Genomic DNA, 21922 nt, shown 5'->3' with positions numbered 1-21922 from the left:
TTTTGTTGAATCTTTTTGTATGTAAAGTGCAGAGTTACACGTATCTCCAACTGAAGTTTATGATGACCTTGAAGCAAGATAAAAGAAGATATTAGCTTTCAATGGGAAATAAATTAAGAGAGAGAAATTGAACCAAGAAATACATATAACCAAATAAAGTCTCATGATGCAATTTACCACAATAGAATCAAGCCCACAGACAATTTTTTCTTTGGAACATGGTGTAAGAGAGAGGCTACTCTATCAAAGCTTTATCATCTTCAGCTGATAGATTCTTCCTATCCATGTATTTGGCAGCAAGCCAACCAAGTAAAAAAATGTCCCATAGGCAGGAGAGCATCTAACAGTTCTATAAACTAACATATTCCCAGTATAGAAACGTAATAGGATTTCACACCGACCCAGATTTCGTGCAAGTTCCATGCATAAAAATGGGTGAATATCATTTAACACTATATAAACAAATGCAACCATATCAGGGAAAATGTAGTTTTATGTGGAAGACTAGTTGTACAATTACGAGTTGGAAGGATTTATACAAAACCATTGTAGTGCTGATAATGCACCCAAATAATCTGGATTCCCTTCTACTCATAGAAGATAATTTCGTTGAGGTTCCCAAGAAGGAATATATATTTAATTTTTTATTGACATCGTGGGTATCCCCACCCTTCGGGTGGGATTAATCCCGTGGTCACACGCACCGCGCCCTCGGAAAGTCCTATGTGCAACATCCAGGAAGGAATATGATACCACTATTCAACTGTAAGTCCTCTTATGAGTGTTAATCAGTCATGCCCGGGCAATAACACTTCTTTTAGCTTTTTGGATAATTTTTGCCTTCTCATCAGTTCCTTGGGTAGTTGATCATGGGCTATTTGATCACAAGATGTTTAAACTTGATATTTTCTCTTCGTTGAATACTATTTAACAAGAAGAATGTTAGGCTGAAATATGGTACTTATCTATTCTCTTCCTTTGGTTCTTCACCTTCCATGTTCCAAGATTTCCTGTAGTCTTATCCTAGTCACTAACCTTGCGAACTACTTAAACAGCAAAAGAAGCTGTTATACAACTAGTTCTATTTTTCAAATTCTATAAAACAGAGAAAACGACTGCTGGAAATCATGAATCTAAAAGATTAAACTCTATGAACTCCGTAAAAAAGTAAATATTGTTCTCACCACAGTTGAAAGAAAGGTTGTGTTCTACTAACATTTTATTTAGGGCATCCATATTTGTAATTATTTGGAACAAGAGACGAGTTGTGGTTCCAGTAGTTTATCTTGATGAAATATTCTTGACAAAAGGGGATAGTAAGTACGTATCTAAGTTGCATTTGAGCAAGGCCTCTGAGATTAAGTATTTGGAAACTGTAGAGGGTAAAATTGGTATTAGACACGTGGCGTAAATAAAACGAATATTGGTCACATGGCAGATTTAATGTGTATCTCGAGGCATTGATTGTTATATCTTGAATTATATTTTATTTGGTGAAGGTTGTAATCTTATCCAGAAATAGAAAGTTTCATAATTGACTAAAGAGTATCTATCTATTTTTAGATAATGAAAGATTTTGAGAGAATCCTGAATTATTTTACTTTTCTTTTTAGGATTTGACTTTTTTATCTATATAAGGAGAGCTATTAGGTAGAAGAGAGGGGCTCTTGGTGGGAGGAAAATAGTAGAAGAGACTAGGTTTTGTAAATCTTGTATTTGCTTCAAGAATAGTGGAATGGCCCTACAGAGCCTAGGAACGTAGTCCAGATTTTGGACGAACCACGTGAAGAAATCTTGCTTCTTGACTTCTCTCCCTTTTCTTTTGTTATATTTTGTGTGATTTTGATCGTTCGTGTGCATCAAGAACAATGAAGAATAGATTGTTAGAAGTAATTCTTGAGGAATCAACGGCATCCGAGATTTTACATCTACAGAAACTATTGAGAATTTTTTTGAAATAGGGATTGCTCCATTAGAGAAGGGAACTCCTTTCTCAAAGAAAGTGAATGCTATTTTGGCATTAAGTCATCAATATAGATCAGGAATAGAATCATTTTCCATGTTGAAAGGAGAAATCATTAGTGATCCTATTTGCGTGATATTGACTTGTGTCATTGAGTACATATGTATAAATCTGTCTTTCCAAACCTTGTCTCATGTTTGCAGGCTAGTATCATAAAGATACTAGGTTGTCATTCTCAATTAGATATTTTAAATAGAACGTTGAGGTATGCAGCATCTGCCATAAAATGGGAATATCGTATAAAACTAATAGACCATTCCAACATATAGAATCTACATCAGACCATTGCATGCTTTTGGGTGATCACTTAGTGGCCTAGAAAAAGTAAGAGATAGTTCATATTAAGTGTTGAATTTTTGGATAGAAATGTGGCACACAACAATTCCATGCTAATTTAGTTAATGGTACACATACGAATAATTGAAACTCCTCTTCCTACTAAGTTCAGTGGGTCAAATCTTGTATGTCACAAGCTAAGGAAAATAGAGAAAGACTTGATTAGCAATTCATCCAAAAATTGTTTCTAGCAATTAAATATATTCTTGTTGCATGAAGTCAGATAAGGCATATAAGTAAGTATATATATATGTAACAAACATGTATTGCACAACACTTGTTCAGATATACAGGTGGTAGGGAATAGAATTCTACACCATGATCTTCTACAAGCACAACTTGTTGCTACAGATTTAGCTACATTATTTGTTCTTATTTTACAGTATAAGCAAAATTTATGGATCCAATATCTACCGAACTCCCAAACTGATCTATCACGCTACCTTGTAGCATGTCTCCATGGACCATCTTCCACCCAAAACATAGCCTTCAATCTCTAATAGTGAAGATCTTGTAAGATGATTTCAGTTTCTCTTTCAAAAATGACCATTGTGTGTATATATATAATAATAAATTTCTTTTGGGATATCAAAAAGAGTCGTGCTGGAATGACCTCAAGCTGGAACCTCATATCGCACTTCTTGACATGGAAGTGGATAGGAACCATAGATGTTTTTCACTCGTATTTCGACGAAAGCATCTATGGTTCCCATACACTTTCATGTCAAGAAGTGCAATATGAGGTCACTTCAGCATTATTGTATTGAAAAATGTTGGGACCGCATGCACCATCCAACACCCTGTCACGTATTATGACATTTATTGTCTTGTTTGGTAAGACTTCTGAAATCTGAAATCTGGAAACTAGGAATTAGACTTTAGACGTTTCCCCCATAGCTGGTTCAAAACTTCTGAATTTCAGTTCTGAAATCTGAAATGAAACAATCGGAAATAAAGCTTCTGAAGTCTGAATTTTAAAGATGGACCACCAATGTTTGTTAACAGTTCTGAAGTCTGAATGGAGGTGGTCCACCCATGGTTTCAAAACTTGTCTGGAGGTATCACCCGAGTTGTCTCAGTATCAAGCATGGACGAGACGGATGGACAAGCCAATATATCCCTCGAGATTTAAAACCTCACATTCATTTCTCTCATTGTTGAACAATAAGTCTCAAACGTATCGGAAAACTCGTTAGAGACAACTAGGTATCTGGCATGGACGAGACAAAATCGAGTTTTAAAACCATGGGTCCACCTTTAAAATTCAGACTTGAGAAGCTTTATTTCCGTTTGTTTCAGATTTGAGATTTCAGACTTCAGAATTGAGATTCAGAAGTTTTGAACCAGTGATAAGGAGGCTGGATGAAACTTCTGAAGTCTGATTTCTAGTTTCCAGAATTCAGAAGTGTTACCAAACATAACTATTTCTTTTGAGATGGAGATAAAAGGAATGGGAAGGAGATTTGGCATTGGAGAAGCCTTCAAAGTATGAAACAAATTCAAATTTCCACAAAGACGATAATTTAGAATTCATAACAGTGACTTTGAAGGTCCAAGTCCGCTTCTTTGTCCTTTAGAGGCAACTGTTCAAAGTTCAAAACAAGTCAAGGTCTGACCAGTTTTCTTTGAATTTTCTTTTCTTTCCAGATCAAAATGAACTAACGTGAAGAACCGAGGGACGAAGACTCTACCCGTTGAGTTGAACCTCACTCGAAGAAGATCAAACACTTTCCTTATCAGTTGCACACTTACACTTCAATCGTTTTTAAAATTAAATGTGGAAATTTCCAACTAAAAAAAAAAAGAGGAATTTTACCTGTTAGAATGGAGAAACTCTTTAGAGAGGAAAATAATGGGCTCGATTTCCAGAACGATCGCTGCCTCTCTATCCTTTCGCAGGCGATTGTGCGTATAGAAACAGGAAAGATGGTGTCCAAGCTAGTTCTTGTCGACTTGGATTGATAAAGTACTCCGCGGTACATCATTGTTCGTGACCCTTGACGGTGATAAGCATCTGGCCTTTACTCCACTATTAAAAAAAAAAGGGGAAATTGCTAAAACGGAGTTAGTTATTTTAATATTTATAATAAAAAAATTATAAAAACGAATTAAGTTACGGGACAGGTTTTAGTAATTTGCTAGCTTGTTCAGCATTTTAAATGTAATTATAAAAGTATCTCATCATTTAATAAGGTCAACCCTCACAATAGTAAAAAAAAAAAAATTTTGTGATGATGATCTCTATGATGAGGAGACCATCCTCAGAAAAAGTCAGTCCTTTTCGAAACTTCGCATTACATTAAAATTGATTTACAAAAAAATGATTGATTTACTATTCATGAACTTGTTTTGATGGGATTAGAAATTTTATAATGGACTGATTTTTGGTGAGGATGATCTCCTCATCATAGAGCTCATCCTCACCAAAAATTAGTTCATTCCGAAACTTTTAAGTCATATGAGACAAAAATAATCGATTATGATGTAAGTTGCCTTTATTAATTCGTGGGGTGCTTTTATAATTACTCATTAAAACAAGGTATTAAAATGTTTGACAGTCTAGCGTTTTAACTATTTCAAAGGAATTATTGGTAAAGTAATGAATATTAACACATTAAAACACTGGACAGTCCAACGACTTAATTCGTTTTTAATAATATTTTGAAAATATATATATATTGTTAATATTAAAATATTCAACCCTATTTTACTAATTTTTCCTTAAAAGAATAATGTTTTTCTAACACCCCCATCTAACACATACCCCCATACGCCCTCTAACGTAGCATGTGCCAGAATCATATTGTGATATACAACTGCACATATTTATGGGGATGTACAATTGGGTATCCCGATGAACATCTCTGATTCTAGCACATACCATGTTAGAGGATGTATGAGGGGTGTGTCAGAAGGGATCGTTAGAAAATCACGACACTTTTAAAAATCAATGGATCATGAGGTTCTTCCATGATTGAGTTGACCAACTGGTCCATATCAAAGGAACCAATCACACAGAGCCATGTGTATTGAGTATCCCTAATTTACAAAACTACTAACACTAAACATCATGCGATTGGTCAATTGGGATTCTGTAAAATTTCGTATTGACTTTCCTCTTAACAAAAAATTTCTCTCTACATATTTAAGAATCTTGAATCGATCCCATTTACTTGTTCTCATGTTGTGTCTAAATTGAGTCGAGTACATGCCTTTCTAGATCTGTCCATTTCCACCCTTCGAATTTCTCACAGTTACACTCATTTTGTATTATGAGATGATGTCATATTTTGGACTTAGTATCAAAATTTGTTTCCTGCTCACATTAACAATTATCTTCTTTGGCGAAATTAGTTTCCCCAATTATACCATATTGTAGAGATTATTTTTTGTCCACACCTAAGATTATTTGATTGAGAAGAATGACGCAAACAACACAATACAAAACCATGCATTCTAGCAAATGTAATCATCACCTAAGTATTAGGATGGATCACCATGCAAGATCAATCAAAGTTAGATATAAGACATTCACAGATGGGTATATATTTGGTAACAGTTCGACCTCATACACAGCTTGGTCTAAAGGCAATCATCATAATAAGACAAGGACTTAAGACGATCAATGCATTTTTTCCACATCATATCTGAACATTTAATCGATATCTTGAGGTACTTATTAAATTTGAGGGTGAACATGACATTTTCTAACTAATCTATCTCTAAACAGTGAAATCATACCAACCCAACATCTATTGCCCTAAAACACAACAAATCTAACTCAAGTATTAACATGAGAAGTATGACACAATTTCCAAATACAGAGCTAGCAACCCCTAACTAGCATGACACCTGGACCTATCATATGGTGACAAATGTTCCAAGAATTCAACTTAAAAAACCCCTCTCAAAAATTGAAAGAGATTTCAGAATCGAAAATCTTTAATGTTTCATATCTCTGAATTCTCACTCTCTACAAATTACTGTTCATATTCTTTTCTAAATCGTTTGCATCTTTCCATTTTTTTTTTTATTTTTATCATCTGTACTAACTTAAGCTTCAGAGGTTTTTTAGGAGGCATCACATTAGGATCTCATCAAGAGCTGATGACCATTACATCAAGATCAAGCATATAAAAAAAAGAGAGTTTTCATCTTGAGGAGTGGAAGCCCATAAAAGCTTTCACACATCTTATTGATTATGTTGATGGCAACACTAAATATCCAACTCTCAGTCATTTATGATTATGATAATTTCCCTAAAAACTAAAGTGAGAGAAAATTACAACTTCATGAAGAGTTGTAAATGTTGGAAAGTAGTATATCATATATTTAAAGTACGTTCTCAAATTCAAGGCAATTTGAGATCAACTCTATGTAACAAGAAATCATGTTACAAATACTACTACTGTATTTTTGGCTACTACAAGCTCAAGGCTCAAAATACCAAACCTTTTGTCACTTCAATCGTCTCGAAACCTGTAATACCTTCCTCCAATGAAGTTGTCATTTCTCTTTTTTTTCTCAAGTTATTCCATGACACATGTTTTGTTGAGAATATCAACAAATAGAGATGAACTCAACCAACATCAACGTAAAACATATTAAACTTAATCAAAAGTAAACATGAAAAACTAAACTAATAAACACTTTTGAATAAGTTAGAGCAAAAGCTAACTTCAAAACTTTACAAATACTTGACTCAGTTTTTTTTTTTTTTTGTTAGAAAAAAATTCTATATGAATATGTGGGTGTATAATTATGTTTGCTGACATCGACTAATGGAAAATTTTCACATGGTCACAAACGCATGAAAAAGTCGAGTAAAGTAAAATATGTTTTATACAATTAAAATTAGAAAGTGATTTAGTGGATGAGTTATTTAGTAATTTTGAGATCCAAAACCCTAATCAAAGTTCTAATTTGAATGTCGAAAAATCTTTGACAGGTACTACTACGTGTATACCCTGCTTCGGAGGAAATAGAGAGCGTCACCATATTGAATGGGCATTATAGAGTGAGGACTTCACATTGTGGGGACCCGCCCATTCAAATATTCCTGACATGTTAAAAAGTTGAATTGAAATTGTAAATTTTGACCTATTAAATTAAATTATTAATTACACTAAAACTTTTATTGTGACTAGCAACGTTGAAACGAATCCATCATTTACACGCACATGGGGTCCACGACAATATCGCAAAAGTACTACTAATTCTTAGCTAGACCATCTAGACTAAAGAATCAATTAATTGGGGGTGATGTAGACATACGTCGACGTATATTTGAGATGTTTTCGTATGGTAAATTACTGCAGATGAGGGTATTTTGATCATTCATTATAAGATTCTTATACAATACTAAGGTCGCGTTTACCAATTTGGTCTTGAAGGTGATGATGAAGATACCCGCGTCGATGCACGAGTGGCAGTGATGCGTGAATGGTAAGTTGTATGGACGCGCTTCAGTCGTGGAATGTGTGATCCTAATCACACATTTTTTTGACCATCTTTCAACTTCTTTATATATATATATATTTTGCACTTTGCATAAAAAAATAAGAACTCGAATTATGTCGACTTCGTGATTACCGATTTTTAGTTTTTTATTTTTTATATAAATTAAAATATATTAGATAAGAAAATATTTTAAATAAAAACTCAAATAAATTAGAAAACCAAACTAAAATTTGTCTTCAAGTCCGGTTCTACGGACGATTGTGGTGCGTAGGATAAGCAGGCGGGTGTGCGCAGGATAAACCGTTCTCTCTCTCTCTCTCTCTGATATTCCTTGAATGGGCCAGTCTGCTTCGACGGCCGGAATCCAATCAGGGTTAAACCGCCGAGACTGCAATTCCAACCATCGGTTGAAGAACAAATCGACGGCGTTGATCGTTTCGATGAGTTCAGAAGAAAATCTTGTGTCTCAGGAAAACACAGCCGGAAATCCCGACTACATCTCTAATCTTCCGGACGATTGTTTGGCGTGCATTTTCCAGTCACTCGGATCCGGAGATCGGAAAAGCTGCTCTCTTGTCTGCATCCGGTGGCTCCTTGTCGAAGGACAGAGCCGGCATCGTCTATCTCTCAACGCCAGATCCGATATGGCTCCATCGATTCCTTATCTGTTCTCTCGTTTCGACAACATATCAAAGCTAGCTTTGAAGTGCAATCGCAAATCTATAAGCATCGACGACGATGCTCTGATTCTTATCTCGCTCCGGTGCCGGAATCTGACACGATTAAAGCTTCGCGCGTGCCGTCAATTGACCGATTCCGGTATGACCGGTTTCGCCAAGAATTGCAAAGGTTTGAAGAAGCTTTCATGTGGATCTTGTATGTTTGGGGCCAAAGGCATGAACGCTGTCCTCGATCATTGTTCTCTCGAAGAATTATCCGTTAAGCGCTTGCACGGCATCACGGATGGTGAAGCTGCCCAGCCTATTGGCCCTGGTGTCGCCGCATCGTCTCTCAAGACGATTTGCTTGAAGGAGCTCTACAACGGTCAGTGCTTTGGACCGCTAATTATCGGATCTAAGAATCTTAGAACATTAAAGCTGTTTCGGTGCTCTGGAGATTGGGATAAGCTTTTGGAAGTGATTCCCGATCGAGTTACTGGATTGGTAGAAATTCATCTTGAGAGGCTACAGGTTAGTGATCGTGGCATTGCCGCGATCTCCAAGTGTTTGGATCTAGAGATCCTGCATCTTGTCAAGACTCCGGATTGCACAAATGCGGCACTTGTATCTGTTGCTGATCGATGTAAGCTTCTGCGAAAGCTTCACATTGATGGATGGAAGATGAATAGGATAGGGGATGAAGGCCTGATTGCGATCGCTAAACGCTGTCCAAACCTCCAAGAACTTGTTTTGATTGGTGTGAATCCCACTTCTTTAAGTTTGGGACTTTTAGGTGCTAATTGTCAGAATCTCGAACGATTAGCGTTGTGTGGGAGTGAGACAATTGGTGATGCAGAGATCTCATGCATTGCTACTAAATGCTTGGCATTGAAGAAGATTTGTATCAAAGGTTGTCCTGTTTCGGATCACGGGATGGAAGCACTCGCTGGGGGTTGCCCTAACCTTGTTAAGGTGAAGGTTAAGAAGTGCAGAGGAGTAACTTGTGAGGGTGCAGATTGGTTGAGAGCGAGTAGGGGATCACTAGCTGTGAATTTGGATACTGGTGCCACCGAACATTTGGATGCAAGTGCCAGCGATGGTGGGACACAGGAAACTGAAGCAGAATTTCCTCGTATGACAAACCAGATCATAGTTCATACTGATATTCCTTCGAGCAGTAATGGTCGATCTTCCTCTTCCAAGTCAAGGTTAAGCTTTCTTGCAGGGCGGGGTTTTGTTGCCTGCACTTTCAGGAGGTGGTCGTGAAATACTAACATTGCTTCTGACCGTAATTAGTTCAATTGAAGAAAATTTGCGAAAGAACAGAAAAATGCCCATGTTTTATTTACATTGTCTTGTGTTGTTTTGTTTTGTTTGTGCTTGCTTACGTTGATGTTTATTGCAAAATTGAATCTTGTTTATGGAAATGGAAAATGTGAGAAATTTTATGTTCTATCTTGTTCAACTATGTCTAATATGCATGTGTTTCTGTGATTCAACTGGCTCGTTCTATAGTTGCTTTGCTACATTGTGATACATTATTTTTGTCATCCGCGATGGAAGCATTTGTGGTCCCTTGGTTGAAGAATATTAGCTTAATGCACTGCTATATTTTGATCAGATTTGTGCAGTTTTGGTTTCTGATTAAAATTGTTTATTTCTGTTATACTATTTAGGAATTTGATTATGCCTATTTAAATGTTTGGAGCAATAAGTTTATTCCGTTTACAGGGAGGAATTCAGGAATTTGGTAGTTAGTGTAACCTTTGTTCTTGAATGAAGTATGGTAAAAGTCTTCCTTCTAACACACTTTCCACCATGTGCAATTTTGCTATTTGATTTGGTTTTAGTTGTTTCATCAGGAACAAAGGAAATTGTCCCTTTAGATATGTTTTAAGCCATCTTTTGCAGACAGCATGCCTCTTTGTATTTCAGGGTTACACGGGAAGACATGTGTGGAGATTTTCTTCATTGACTCACTTTTTGTCCATGAAACTTTAGCCAAGTCCCTAAATTCTCGAGGATATGGATCTACGTAATTGATGAATGCATGGTATAAGTTCTTGGAGAGGCATGTCTTTTTTTTGCTTAGCAAGGAAGAACTTGTTCATAGTGGTGTCTCTAGATAGAGTTGAATGAACAGGAATCATGTTGTGAAGTTTGAATATCTTGTTTGCTTAGCCAGAAAGCACTTGTTTATTAGGATACTGAGCTTGATTATAATAGTAAGGTGGGCTTGGCTTCCTAAGGGAATGATATTTCGATCATCTTTGTGTGTGAAGATTCTGTGATGATTTGGCTTGTTTGTCAGGGGAGTTCAGTTTTTTAAAGTGCAAAATTGGATAGAAAAGCTCAAGATTGGATGCCAGCTTTATGAGATCAGATGCAAATTGGGTTTACGTTCAGTTTTTTTATTATTAGTGGAACTTAGGTGACTACAAAGAAAAACATCTGTGTTTGGAACTTGTGGTTTGCACTAATGTTTTTATGATTCACATCTACTTTAATATGGTTGGGCTTTCATAGACATCATGAAGATGGCATAAAGGTGAGGAGTGAAGGAGTCTTTCAATTTTCTTGATAGAAAGATTTGGGGATGACATTCAAGGCTCCTGCAAAGAGGGAAAAAAATGTCTTGGCTGCTTTTAAAAATTTAGGAAAGAGGAATATTTGAAGGTAAACCAAACAAATGGCTTGTCTCGCTTAGAATGCATCCTTCCTTTGCCCGTGGCATGATCTAGAATCAAAGTAATGAAAGTTTGCTGCCTCGTTACTTTCTGATTTTTGTCAAAATATTGTTATTCTATTCAGACCTTTAAGTGGTAGGACAATTGACTATGAACTCTATATAACTTGAATCCCTGCAATTGGTATGGGATAGACAAAATTTCTTCAGGAGGAGTTGATGGAATTTGACAGCTTCATTGCACAATATATGGTTCAAAGGCTATTAAAGTTGGTATTGCAATACTAGCACCCACTTTTTGAGATATCTACAACCTACTTAGTAGTTGCACCCCTGAAATTTATAACAAATTTGTCAATATACCCACATGGTATATGCACTAACCAAACATGTTTTCGTCAGTTATGCTCGAACTTCTTCCTCACAACGTCGTCATCCCACAGAGAACTTCTTCGGCTAAGAGTTGCTCTGAATCTTGCAAGATATCAAACTTAAGCTTTTTTTTTGTTTATTTATCATCTCTACTTTGCCTTGTATTTGTAATGAGGAAAACGGTAGAAGAATTAGGGCAAATGGTAGGAATTGATTTAGATTAGGATTAAAACTCTAATGTACAAAATTTGAATGCTTAACAACCTTGACAAATATTTTTAGAAATTATTGATAACAAGAACTTGTTGATAATGCGTTAAATCTTATGTCCACCCTGAAAAGTCGACATGTGTTAAGCCGTATCAGATGTGTCTGTTTGACATGTTTTTTTGTACCTAAAAATTATGTGTCGATAGGACACAAGGGACATGGCTTAAGCCATGTCAGACACGTCTTGTTGACACAGTTTTTCTGTTAAATGTAAAACACGAAAATGAAGATCGATAAATGCATGGAAAGATCAAATTTTATCTGTAATTGTGGTTGTTGGGTTTTTTATTTTATTTTATAGATTGAGTTCTTGAGAATCATTCACTTGAGTTCAAACAAATGAAATAAATCAATGAGAAAGCCAAAAAATAGAATGAGATTTCAATAGTAATTATATTTCATTGTCGCAATCCGGCGAAATAACTATTTTTAGAACCTTTTGAATCCTAGAATCAATAGAAAATGGAAGAACTGAGAGTTCTCTTCTTCTTCCCCAATGGCATGAGCAGAAATTTAGGTTTTAGATTTCAATTGTTTAGTTTTTTTTTTTTTATCGGTAATTGCAATTGTTTAGTTATTATTATTATGGAGGGTCCAAGCACTAATACGAATGGAACCACTTCGTCATTTTTTTGAAGTGGGTGTAGATGTCTCAAAAAGTGGGTGCCAGTATTCCTACTTTTAAAGTTATTCCTACACCACTAAACTGCTATTTATCTTTTATCTCTGGTCTTCAGCATATCATCCTTTTTCCATAGATGGGTCATGAAAGTACATTCTAATGCTAGATTTCTCCATCGAGAGTGTTATTTCCATGTCAGGTTGGAGACACAAATTCGTGTAACCACTAGAGTTCCCTGTTAGCATTGTCAATGAACATTTGCTAGATGCATCTATTTTTTTTTAAACCTTAAATAGGGTCACTTAGTAAAAATTTATTAATATCATTGCCATCTAACAATTTAGTTGTCAAGGGTTCCAACTTTGTAGTCACAATGAATTGATTTATTATTATTATTTGTATTTTTTATGTTGATGCTTTTATAATCTTCCTTGGGGGTATAAGGTGTATCCTCTTTACATCCCTTGTTTGTGAGAGAGTTTTATAATGAGTTTAGTAGGGGCGGGGATTTTACCTTTCCCCCACGAGGCGGTTTGGGGGTCTAGAACGCCATCTAAGGTGGTTTTTTTTGTGTGGACTGCAATTAAGGAACAGATTTTAACGTTTGATCAGTTGCGAAGAAGATGTTTCTTTGGCCCAAACTATTGTTGTATGTGCGGGAGTAGCGAGGAGTCGTGTAATCTTCTTTTGCATTGTCCATTGGCAAAGGAGGTTTGAGATCATTTCTTCTTCTAGTTTGGTGTGGAGAGGTGTATGTCGGGTACAGTAAGAGATCTCTTGGTGGAGTGGTCTCAATTGGGGGAGAGTTTTCGTTTGTCCAAGAGGTTGCTTTGGAGTTTAATTCCATTCGCGATTTCATGACGCCTTTGGAAGGAAAGGAATGTTAAAACATTTGAAGAGAAGTTTATCTCAAGTCAAGATTTATTTTTGTTGATCTTGGGATTTATTTATTTCTGAAACAAGATCTTTAAGGAGTTTAAAGAGATCTTTTTTGACGACTTCCTAGTTCGTTGGGATTGCATTTGTAATCTATCAGAGACATAGCTCTGTGTTTTTTTTTTTTTTCTTGCTTTTTTGTTTCTATTTTCCCCTTTGGTAGGTCATCTCAAACTACCACTTCTATTTATAAAATTTGTTTTCATAACAGTTTTCACAACAATGTTAAGTCTTACCATTTTTTTTAAGAACTTATTGTGATACTTTTTGACTTGGGGATGCTGAGGTTGTTTGATATTATACTCTTTGGACACAACTTATCAACAAAAAAAGAAGTATTTTTTTTTTTTTATTATACTCTTGAACACCAAGAGTACCCCATTTAATTGCTAGTCCCAATCCCAAAATGAAGTCCGGTACCACCTTCATTGCTGGATTTGTTTTTTTTTTTTTTGGGGGGGGGGGGGGGGGGGGGATGACCAAGTATCCCTGTAGAGAGTGCACCTGACCTGTACTTGGGCTTTGCCCAGTCTATGGAGCATGGTCTTGTCCAAAGAACTAGTCTTGGGGCACATGCAATGCCCACACATCACACGCACCAGGCTAGTGAGGGTGCACCCTCGTGAGTGATCCCTGAGGAATTAATACTCATACTGGGTATCGACTCACGAACTACGAGTATCAATCGATTATCGGTCTGAAATTGCCATTGTGCCAAGCCCTCGGGGGTACTGTTGGATTTTTCTTATTGCACTATTATTTATCTGCTTGATTAATTCAAATGTTTTTTTTTTCCGTTATTCAGAAGATTGTGTGATGGTAAGGAATCAACTGGTTTTAGATAATCTTTATGATGGTATTAGTTACCATAATTAGATTTATAATGGAGTAAGTTATCAATGGCATTATTGTAATGGGTGAGGATCCCTTAACTCCTAAAATTACTCATGAAAATAACACATAACCTTAATCCTTTAAATGCAAAATCCAATGATTGAGATTTATCCTCAGGATAAGCATCTCTGAGATTTATGTTATCAAGATACTCATAAATCTCAATCATTGAATTTTGTGTTTAAAGGGTTGGGATCATGTGTTTTTTTTTTCATGAGTCATTCTTAAGTGTCAACAGATCCCATCCCAACCTGTAATTAAAAATGGTAGTTTTACGTTAAAGCTATGATTCATAGGCTCTAGAGAAAATTGGAAGCATATGAAGGAATTTTGAACATTTCCCTAATATTTCTTTTGTTCCATACCTCACTAAGGTGGTTCCCTTTATCCCTTGCCGTCCCCTGTTGCCAACCCTATAGTGTCCTTCCCAAGGAACCATTCTTCTCGAGGATTGAACAGGATGTGTAGAGACGTGTATGATCTATAAATGTCCTATACATGTGTCGAGGGATAGGGAGTCCGATTCAAGCACGTATGTTGCATATCTTTACCATTATAATGAGAGAAGATAGAGAAAAAGTAATCCGACACTAAAATTTGAGTGGCCATAAATGTTCTCACTTTTATATTTAAATTTAATATAATTAGAATCATTTGGATTAAAAAAATCAATAGAACCATGTAATGTAATCTAATCGTGAAAATTACAAAAAGTATCTTTTTTTTACTTTATAAACTTTAAAAAAAAAAAAAACCTGTAATCAATATTTTAATTTACAAATAAGCCTTTTTGATACATGTGCTTTTGCACATGCCACCTTCTAATTCAATATTAATATAAACTGATTTAGGGTATTTGTTAATCAATCTGCTTTTGATGTCTTGTGTATGGGGTTTTTAATCAGCTGAGATGGTAAGATATTCATGGTGCTCATGTTGAAAACTTGTGTTTTTTCTCCCAAATTGAAAGGCATTGAGGCCGTCGCTCAAACTTTGAGAATACATCACAAATGAGAGTAGGTATTTTTATTTTTGGAGAAATATTTTCCTTATTGTTTTGCTCAAATGGATTTACTACATTAGCAATCCAACACCCCATCTTGCAAATTTCATCGAAAAGCTTAAATCTAATTTTTTTTTTCTTTAAAAAAACAGTTTTTTGAGGTTCGATTCAAGGCTCTAAAAACAGGCAACCATAGAACTTCCGTCTAACTCCAAAATTAAAAATTAAAAATTCAACCATAAAGAGTAATCTTTTTTATTGTTTTTTTCTTTATTTTAAAGTTCATAGAATTTGGTGTTCTACGTCCATGATGATCATGTTTATTTTTTTATGTCACAAGAATTGACAAAGGACTTTAATAAGGGTGAAATACTTTCTAAATAAGGCTAGTAAGACACTTATTTTTAATTTTTTAGAAAAATACTTTCCTTACTAAACATAGTAAGATTTTAAGCCTTACTTAGGGAATAATTTGCTCAAACGGATTAACATATTAACAAATCCAACATCACAGCCCTTAAATTTCATCGAAAAACTCATATCCAAAGAAAAAGTTTTAAAAAATAATTTCATTTAAACTTAAACAAAGGTTTTGAAAATGGACAGCTACCAAACTTTCACCAACTCTCAAACTTAAAATTAAAATTGAAAAGTTCATAGAATTTTGTCCTCTACAAATCTGAATCATTCATCATGTTTTTGGATACATGAAATCCTTACTAAGTAAGATTAGTAGAACTCTTAATTTTTTTTTAAACCATTAAAAATTTGTTTGCCGTCCAAATTCTTGATTGATCGATTGTATGGCTTGGATTAGAAGTAGTGGCAGCTAGTGGTTAGCAGGAGATCGTGTCTGTCTTATGTGTCACACGTGCTTGCTACTCGTGTGGGGGTGGGTCGGGTAACAATTAGGGCAAACGTTGAGAACATATATATAACAGCCGCCCCTCTTAGGAGAAAGCACATCACAGAAGTAGTCTCCTTCAAAGCCCCTCTTCTGGTTTTGTTTCAGAGCTTCAAATGTGTGTGTGTGTGAGAGAGAGAGAGAGAGAGAGAGAGAGAGAGAGAGAGAGAGAGAGAGAGAGAGAGAGATCAAAATATAGCTATGAAAGGGCGAGTATGTATGTATGTATGTAGGTGTCTTCGTTTTTTTCTATAAATAATTAGAATGATGAACATCTTGTGCAAGAGCAATCAATGCGATGAGGCGCTTTCCACACGAGATTTCTGACTAATCTTCTATTTACTTCATTTCATCTTCGATTTTTTAATTTTTAATTTTTTTTAGTAATAATCTTTGGAGTCATTTTCATAATTACAGTGTTCTGTTTTACCATCTCTTAAAAAATATTTAAGTTGAAACTAATAAAAATAAAAATAATAGAATTGATATTGATGATCGCATTGCTTGAAACAATTTATAAGTTGAAAATATAATCCACTATGTTCTTTTAAACTATACGTGCACACCAATTTGATGGATTTTGTTGGGTGGATTCAAGTAATTTTTTTTGACTGACTAAAAAAAAAAAAAAGTCAGTATCATTTGTTATAAATTTGATATTTATTCCATGAATTATCTTATTGTTTAAGGGTATTATTTGTAACATTTCTGAAGTTTGGAACTAGTTTCTGTTTTCTGATTCATTGTCGCCATAGGTGGTTCAAAACTATTGGGATTTCGATTTTAAAGTTTGGAATCTGAAATGAAACATAGGAGATTATAGGTTCTGAAGTTTGAATTTTAAAGGTGGACCAGCTCCATTCAGACTTCAGCCATTGTTGCCAAACACACACTGAGACATTAGACATCTAATTATGATTAAGAGCATATGCAGTCATGAATCAAATTTTTACTCAGATTTGAATAAAAACTTCATTTGATATGAATTATTCAAATTTTACAAAGGGTTTTGAGCTCACGCTATGTCATCCTAAAACATGATCCAATGCCATAAAGTTGTAGTAGGCAAAATTCTATGAACTCTTGAAGAGAAAATTTTCAAAAAGAAAGTTAATTTTCAAGTTATGTTTTAATTTTAAATTTGGGGGTTGGGTAGTGGCCATTTTCAACACTTTGATGAAGTTGAAAACAATTTTTTTAATATAAGTTTTTCTATGAAACTTAGAAGGTTTTGTATTGGTTTGCCAATGTGGTAATTCATCTAGTGTGAGACCCTTAGTGAGATTTGAAATGCAAAGTTAGTAAGAAAAAAAAAATGATCATTGAAATTTGAGTAAAAATTTAAAACCTCCCTTGATTTGAGTCTTGAGTTCGGTTCTCCTTCATTTTTTACATTTTTACTTAAATTTCAAATTTGAGTAAGGATTGGAGATGCCAGAGGGCATGAGAAAAAAGAGAAGAAAAGCTAGAGGGAGAACTTGAGTGACTAATCTAAATACTTTGTTTTTATTTTTCAAATTCTCCATTGGACCAACAGTAGACGATGTTATTTTAAGGCTTTAGGTTGATTGTTCCAATTTTCTTGAGAGAATCCAAGCCATGGCAGGTGGATTGAGTAGAAGCTTGAGAATACAAATCTTCCTCCTTGGCTTAAAATAAAAAGAGGGAGTAGAGGATAGCTATGTAGCCAAATAGTTTTAGATGATTTACTAAGTCACAAAATTATGAACACTTGTGTTTCTTTCTAAAACTACATGACAACCAACCTCTTCAACCAATTTCCATCAATCGCTTGCCCAAAAGCCCTCGATTCCCATAAAACCCATAGTCTTAAACCTCCCCCAAAACGCTACCTTGTTCTTTTGGTTGAAGTTTTAGGAGTTAACTCTTGAGGTCAAAGACTTGAGTAATAAATTTTTTCTTGGAAGGTTTTCCTCACTCCGAGATTTTTATGATGAATCTCGGAGGTATCTAACAACAATCTCTAATGCTAAAATTATATTATGAACAATACAATATTCAAGTTTATGCAAAGAAATTAAATAAATGCTTTAGTTTAGATTATACTTTTCGTTTATTTATTTAAAATTCCATGTTTATCTTCTTTGGCAAGCTTCTTGATTATCAGGAGATCTCCATCTTGCCTGAGGTCTTGAGGCATTGTCAAAGACTCTGCAGAAGAGAAACATCGTCTGGGTCTAGTACTTCAACTCAAGTCAGACTTTAAATAATACAACATTTTAAGCCCATAAAAAGAGAACTGCAAATAATTCAATACCTAAGCTTATGAAAAGAGAATTAAATGAAGATTTTATGTCTTTTAACAGTTAGTTGTCTGCAAGTTCCTTGCTGATTGACCTGGGTATTTATATCATGAAGCATAAATCAAGGTCACACATGTACACCTGAATGAGATCATATTGTTGTCCTCTCAACATTTGAATCAAATTGTAGAAGTTGAAAAAAGAATTTGGTGAAATTACATGCATCTTAAACCTCGAGAGAAATATCTATACTACATCACCAGGCAAACAAAGGTGGTAGTTATCCAAAGCATTACAAATCTTAAAGTAATAATAGTACAAAATGACTACAAAGCCACAAATCCCTTCTAAAAAAGAATGATTACAAAGCGCAATGTACATCGATCGGACCAGTTATCGCAATATTTAGACATTTTGCAAAGATTAGCCATTCATCTTTGGCATGAGCCATGTGTCTCAATATGGTGGTGGTGGTGGATAGATTCCTGGAAATGGGCCTGCAGGTAGTGATGTTGTAACATACATAAACATCAGAGAGGCAATCTTAATAATAGAAAGAAACAACGAGTATGAAGAGTTAGAGAAAGTTACTTTGCGGATGATACGTTGAGGCTTGTGGTGGAGGTGGATACGGTTGTGGTTGTGGAGGGTAGGCTGCAGATGGGTATGGCTGAGGAGGGTAGGCAGCTTGATGAGGAGGGGGAGGGTATGGAGATGGCGGATAGGAAGAAGAAGGATATGGAGATGGTGATGGTGAGGGATAGGCCGATACAGGAGGGTAGTATGCTGCAGCTGCTGGTGCAGGGGCAGCATATGGAGACCCATATGATGGCGCCGATGAAGCAAAGCTTGACGCTGGTTTCTGCAATTGTCCAACAAAGTAAATCAACAAAATTAAAATTCCTTCACTAGTTATCCTTCAATACAGAAGCAACGTGTCCTTATAACTAGTAATGCTCGAAAAGCAACAATTGACTGTGAGAAGCAACTAGCATGAATTTTTAAAGATTGGATGTTTGGAAGGCTCAAATCAGGTGAGTTGCCGACTCCAACTTCCTAAAATTGGGATGTTTGCAACTCTCTTGCCCTCGATTTTTGAGACTCTTCATCAAACAACCTTTGAACCAGGTAATCTCTCTCCCAGAGCTAACCCAATCTTTATAAGATCGAGGTATTTCTTTTGGAATTTAAGGTTTATTCGCTATTTCAGATCTGCTTGTGCAACTAAAAGTTTTCTATTGGAGGATTCATAGGACTTGCTCTTCGATTGGGTGAGATTTGCTGCATTAGATCAGAAATTTTGGTTTTATTTGAGAATTGAGATTTTCTCTGTATGAGATCATCAACTTGGATGAAGAATGGATATGATTTGTTTAAATTCTTGTGCACTATCTCAGCAATATCACACTGGCCATTACTCTATTCAACAAAATCTGCCACTAAAACAATCTATAAATTTTACACCAAATTTCACCCTGCTACATTCATGTTCTCGATTATTTGTTCGTTGAGTAATCGACTGTCACTATTCATCAATACCTCGTTGTTGTTTCTCTTGATTTTTATTCACTATAAAATCCCTGCTTAATAACCTCGGTACTCTGCTCTTCTATCAAAATCGATCTTCATTTGATTTCAAAATCCAGGGTTTTGTCTTTTTTTGTCTATTTTCAGGTTGAGCTAACCTTTCCCACCACAAAACACGAAGTACCACGTAGAGTTTCAAGCAACAGTGGAATATATATATATCATACATATACATATTTGCTAGGCAAACAAGGGCTAGTGTTCAACGAGTTTAAACCTGGGCCGTGGGATCAACTTTTCCACACGCCAGACCAACTTAGCTAAGTTTGCACCTTCAACTATAATATTTAATTTCAGTGGTGAGTTCTTTGCGATTCTAGGGTAAATTCTCATAAACAACCAAACATTGAAGTTATAACTAATTCTCACTATCAACTTTCAAGAGTTGGAACTCTTGAAACTTCAACTCTCAAACAAAAATCCTACTTTTCAAAAACAACCCCAAAAGCACCTAGGTATCAATGGTGCAGAAAGTTAAGCCCTTATCTCTTAGATCGTAACCCATCACCAATGGTCTTATCACTTGGACTCTAAAGCGGCTATCACTCTGGTACCCCTTATTGGTCCCAAGGTAGATGTTTTCCCAGATTGCCCCTTCCAAGATTCAAACTCGAGAAGTGGTAATGGCTCTTATACCATTTCATAAGATTCTGACAGATACACCCAAGGCACATAGGCATTAATGGTGCAACAATTTTTAGCTCTTATCACTTTGGGGTCAAGACAACTTGTTAATATAATAATAGAAGTATAGCAGAGATTGAACTTACATTAGCATTTGGAAAATGCAATATGAGACGAACTTCTCCCGAATATCTGCAATGGAAGAAAAAAATTACATTTGAGATTAAATATTCACAAAGTATTTTAATGATGGGGAGAAGATTTAAATTTCATTACCTGCCGCCTTTAGACTGTAGCGACCAGGCGGTGTCATCGTAACCTTGAGAAAGGACCTTATGAAGTTGAACCCTAGAAACAGAAGGACCAAATTGAGAATTTGAGATTGAAATCAAAAGGGTTTCTCCATTAATTAGTTAGGTTTAAAGAAATTTACTTTCCACTGCCTATGAAATCATCATAGGTGAGGGTATTGCTGTTCCAGACAACAACGCTCAATTCTCGAAGCCCTTCAATTAGGTTGAAAACGAATTTCTCTTGAAAGGTAGGGTGCTTACCTCCATCTATTAAAAACCCAATCAAAATTAAGGAAAGAAAAAAAAAATGAAGAAGAGCGAATCATGATTCATAAGAGATGAGATCTGAATTCTGACCTGTACAAGTTCTTGTTCTAAACTTGGTGCTACCATATTCAAGGCAAACATAAGGGTCCTGCCTTGAAATCCATTCCGTGTCTTTCAACTTGTTACAACCAACAACTATGAATCACACAAACCAGATCCAATATCAATATGACGATTATGATGAAGATGATGCTTATCCATCATGTATGTATGTATGTATGTATGTTATTATGGATCAGGCATACATACCTGTAACCTCAAGCAGTTGGCCTTGGATTCCAGAAACCGACATCGATTGGTTAGGGTATTGAAATGGGGTTGGGTTATGCATCCTTATTCCTTAATCCTGAAAATATGAAGGAATATCCTTTATAGAGTTCTCTTTCTCACTTTCTCACTTTCGTCAACGATTGAAAATTACAAAACCACGGCTTTCAGAATTGAGGGCTAGATCCAAGGCGCGTGAAATTATTGGTAAGGGTTTGGTCTTAGTGTCGGTCAAACTTTGATGTAAATTATTGTGTTAAAAATGGATAGAACAATGATCTGGACCGTCCAATTATAATCACCGCCATAGGTCCACGTAAACGTTTGTGGTTTTTTTTACCTCTGATGGCATTTAAGTAATTTTCAAGGTAAAAAACTTGATATTGCATGGATGA

At 35.5% G+C, this 21922-nt stretch overlaps 2 protein-coding genes across 2 annotated transcripts; one reads left to right on the top strand and one right to left on the bottom strand.

The window, feature by feature from the left end:
* Positions 1 to 7984: 7984 nt before the first annotated feature.
* Positions 7985 to 9931, top strand: LOC147409223 (F-box protein At1g47056-like). Its single transcript, XM_086426642.1, has one exon. It carries the CDS (start codon positions 8155 to 8157, stop codon positions 9742 to 9744), a length of 1590 nt encoding a protein of 529 aa, XP_086282768.1. The 5' UTR covers positions 7985 to 8154; the 3' UTR covers positions 9745 to 9931.
* An 8724-nt stretch (positions 9932 to 18655) lies between these two features.
* LOC147409222 (elicitor-responsive protein 1-like) lies at positions 18656 to 21672 on the bottom strand. Its single transcript, XM_086426631.1, has 7 exons — positions 21510 to 21672; positions 21291 to 21395; positions 21074 to 21200; positions 20917 to 20988; positions 20787 to 20832; positions 19021 to 19291; positions 18656 to 18926 (listed from the first exon to the last, which is right to left on the bottom strand). Exons 1-7 carry the CDS (start codon positions 21589 to 21591, stop codon positions 18886 to 18888), a joined length of 744 nt encoding a protein of 247 aa, XP_086282757.1. The 5' UTR covers positions 21592 to 21672; the 3' UTR covers positions 18656 to 18885.
* Positions 21673 to 21922: the final 250 nt, after the last annotated feature.

The sequence above is a fragment of the Akebia trifoliata genome, chromosome 2 (assembly GCF_017979445.1).
Source record: "Akebia trifoliata isolate Shusen 1 chromosome 2, ASM1797944v1, whole genome shotgun sequence".
Taxonomy (NCBI): Eukaryota; Viridiplantae; Streptophyta; class Magnoliopsida; order Ranunculales; family Lardizabalaceae; genus Akebia; species Akebia trifoliata.
This window is presented reverse-complemented; position numbering and strand designations above follow the sequence as displayed.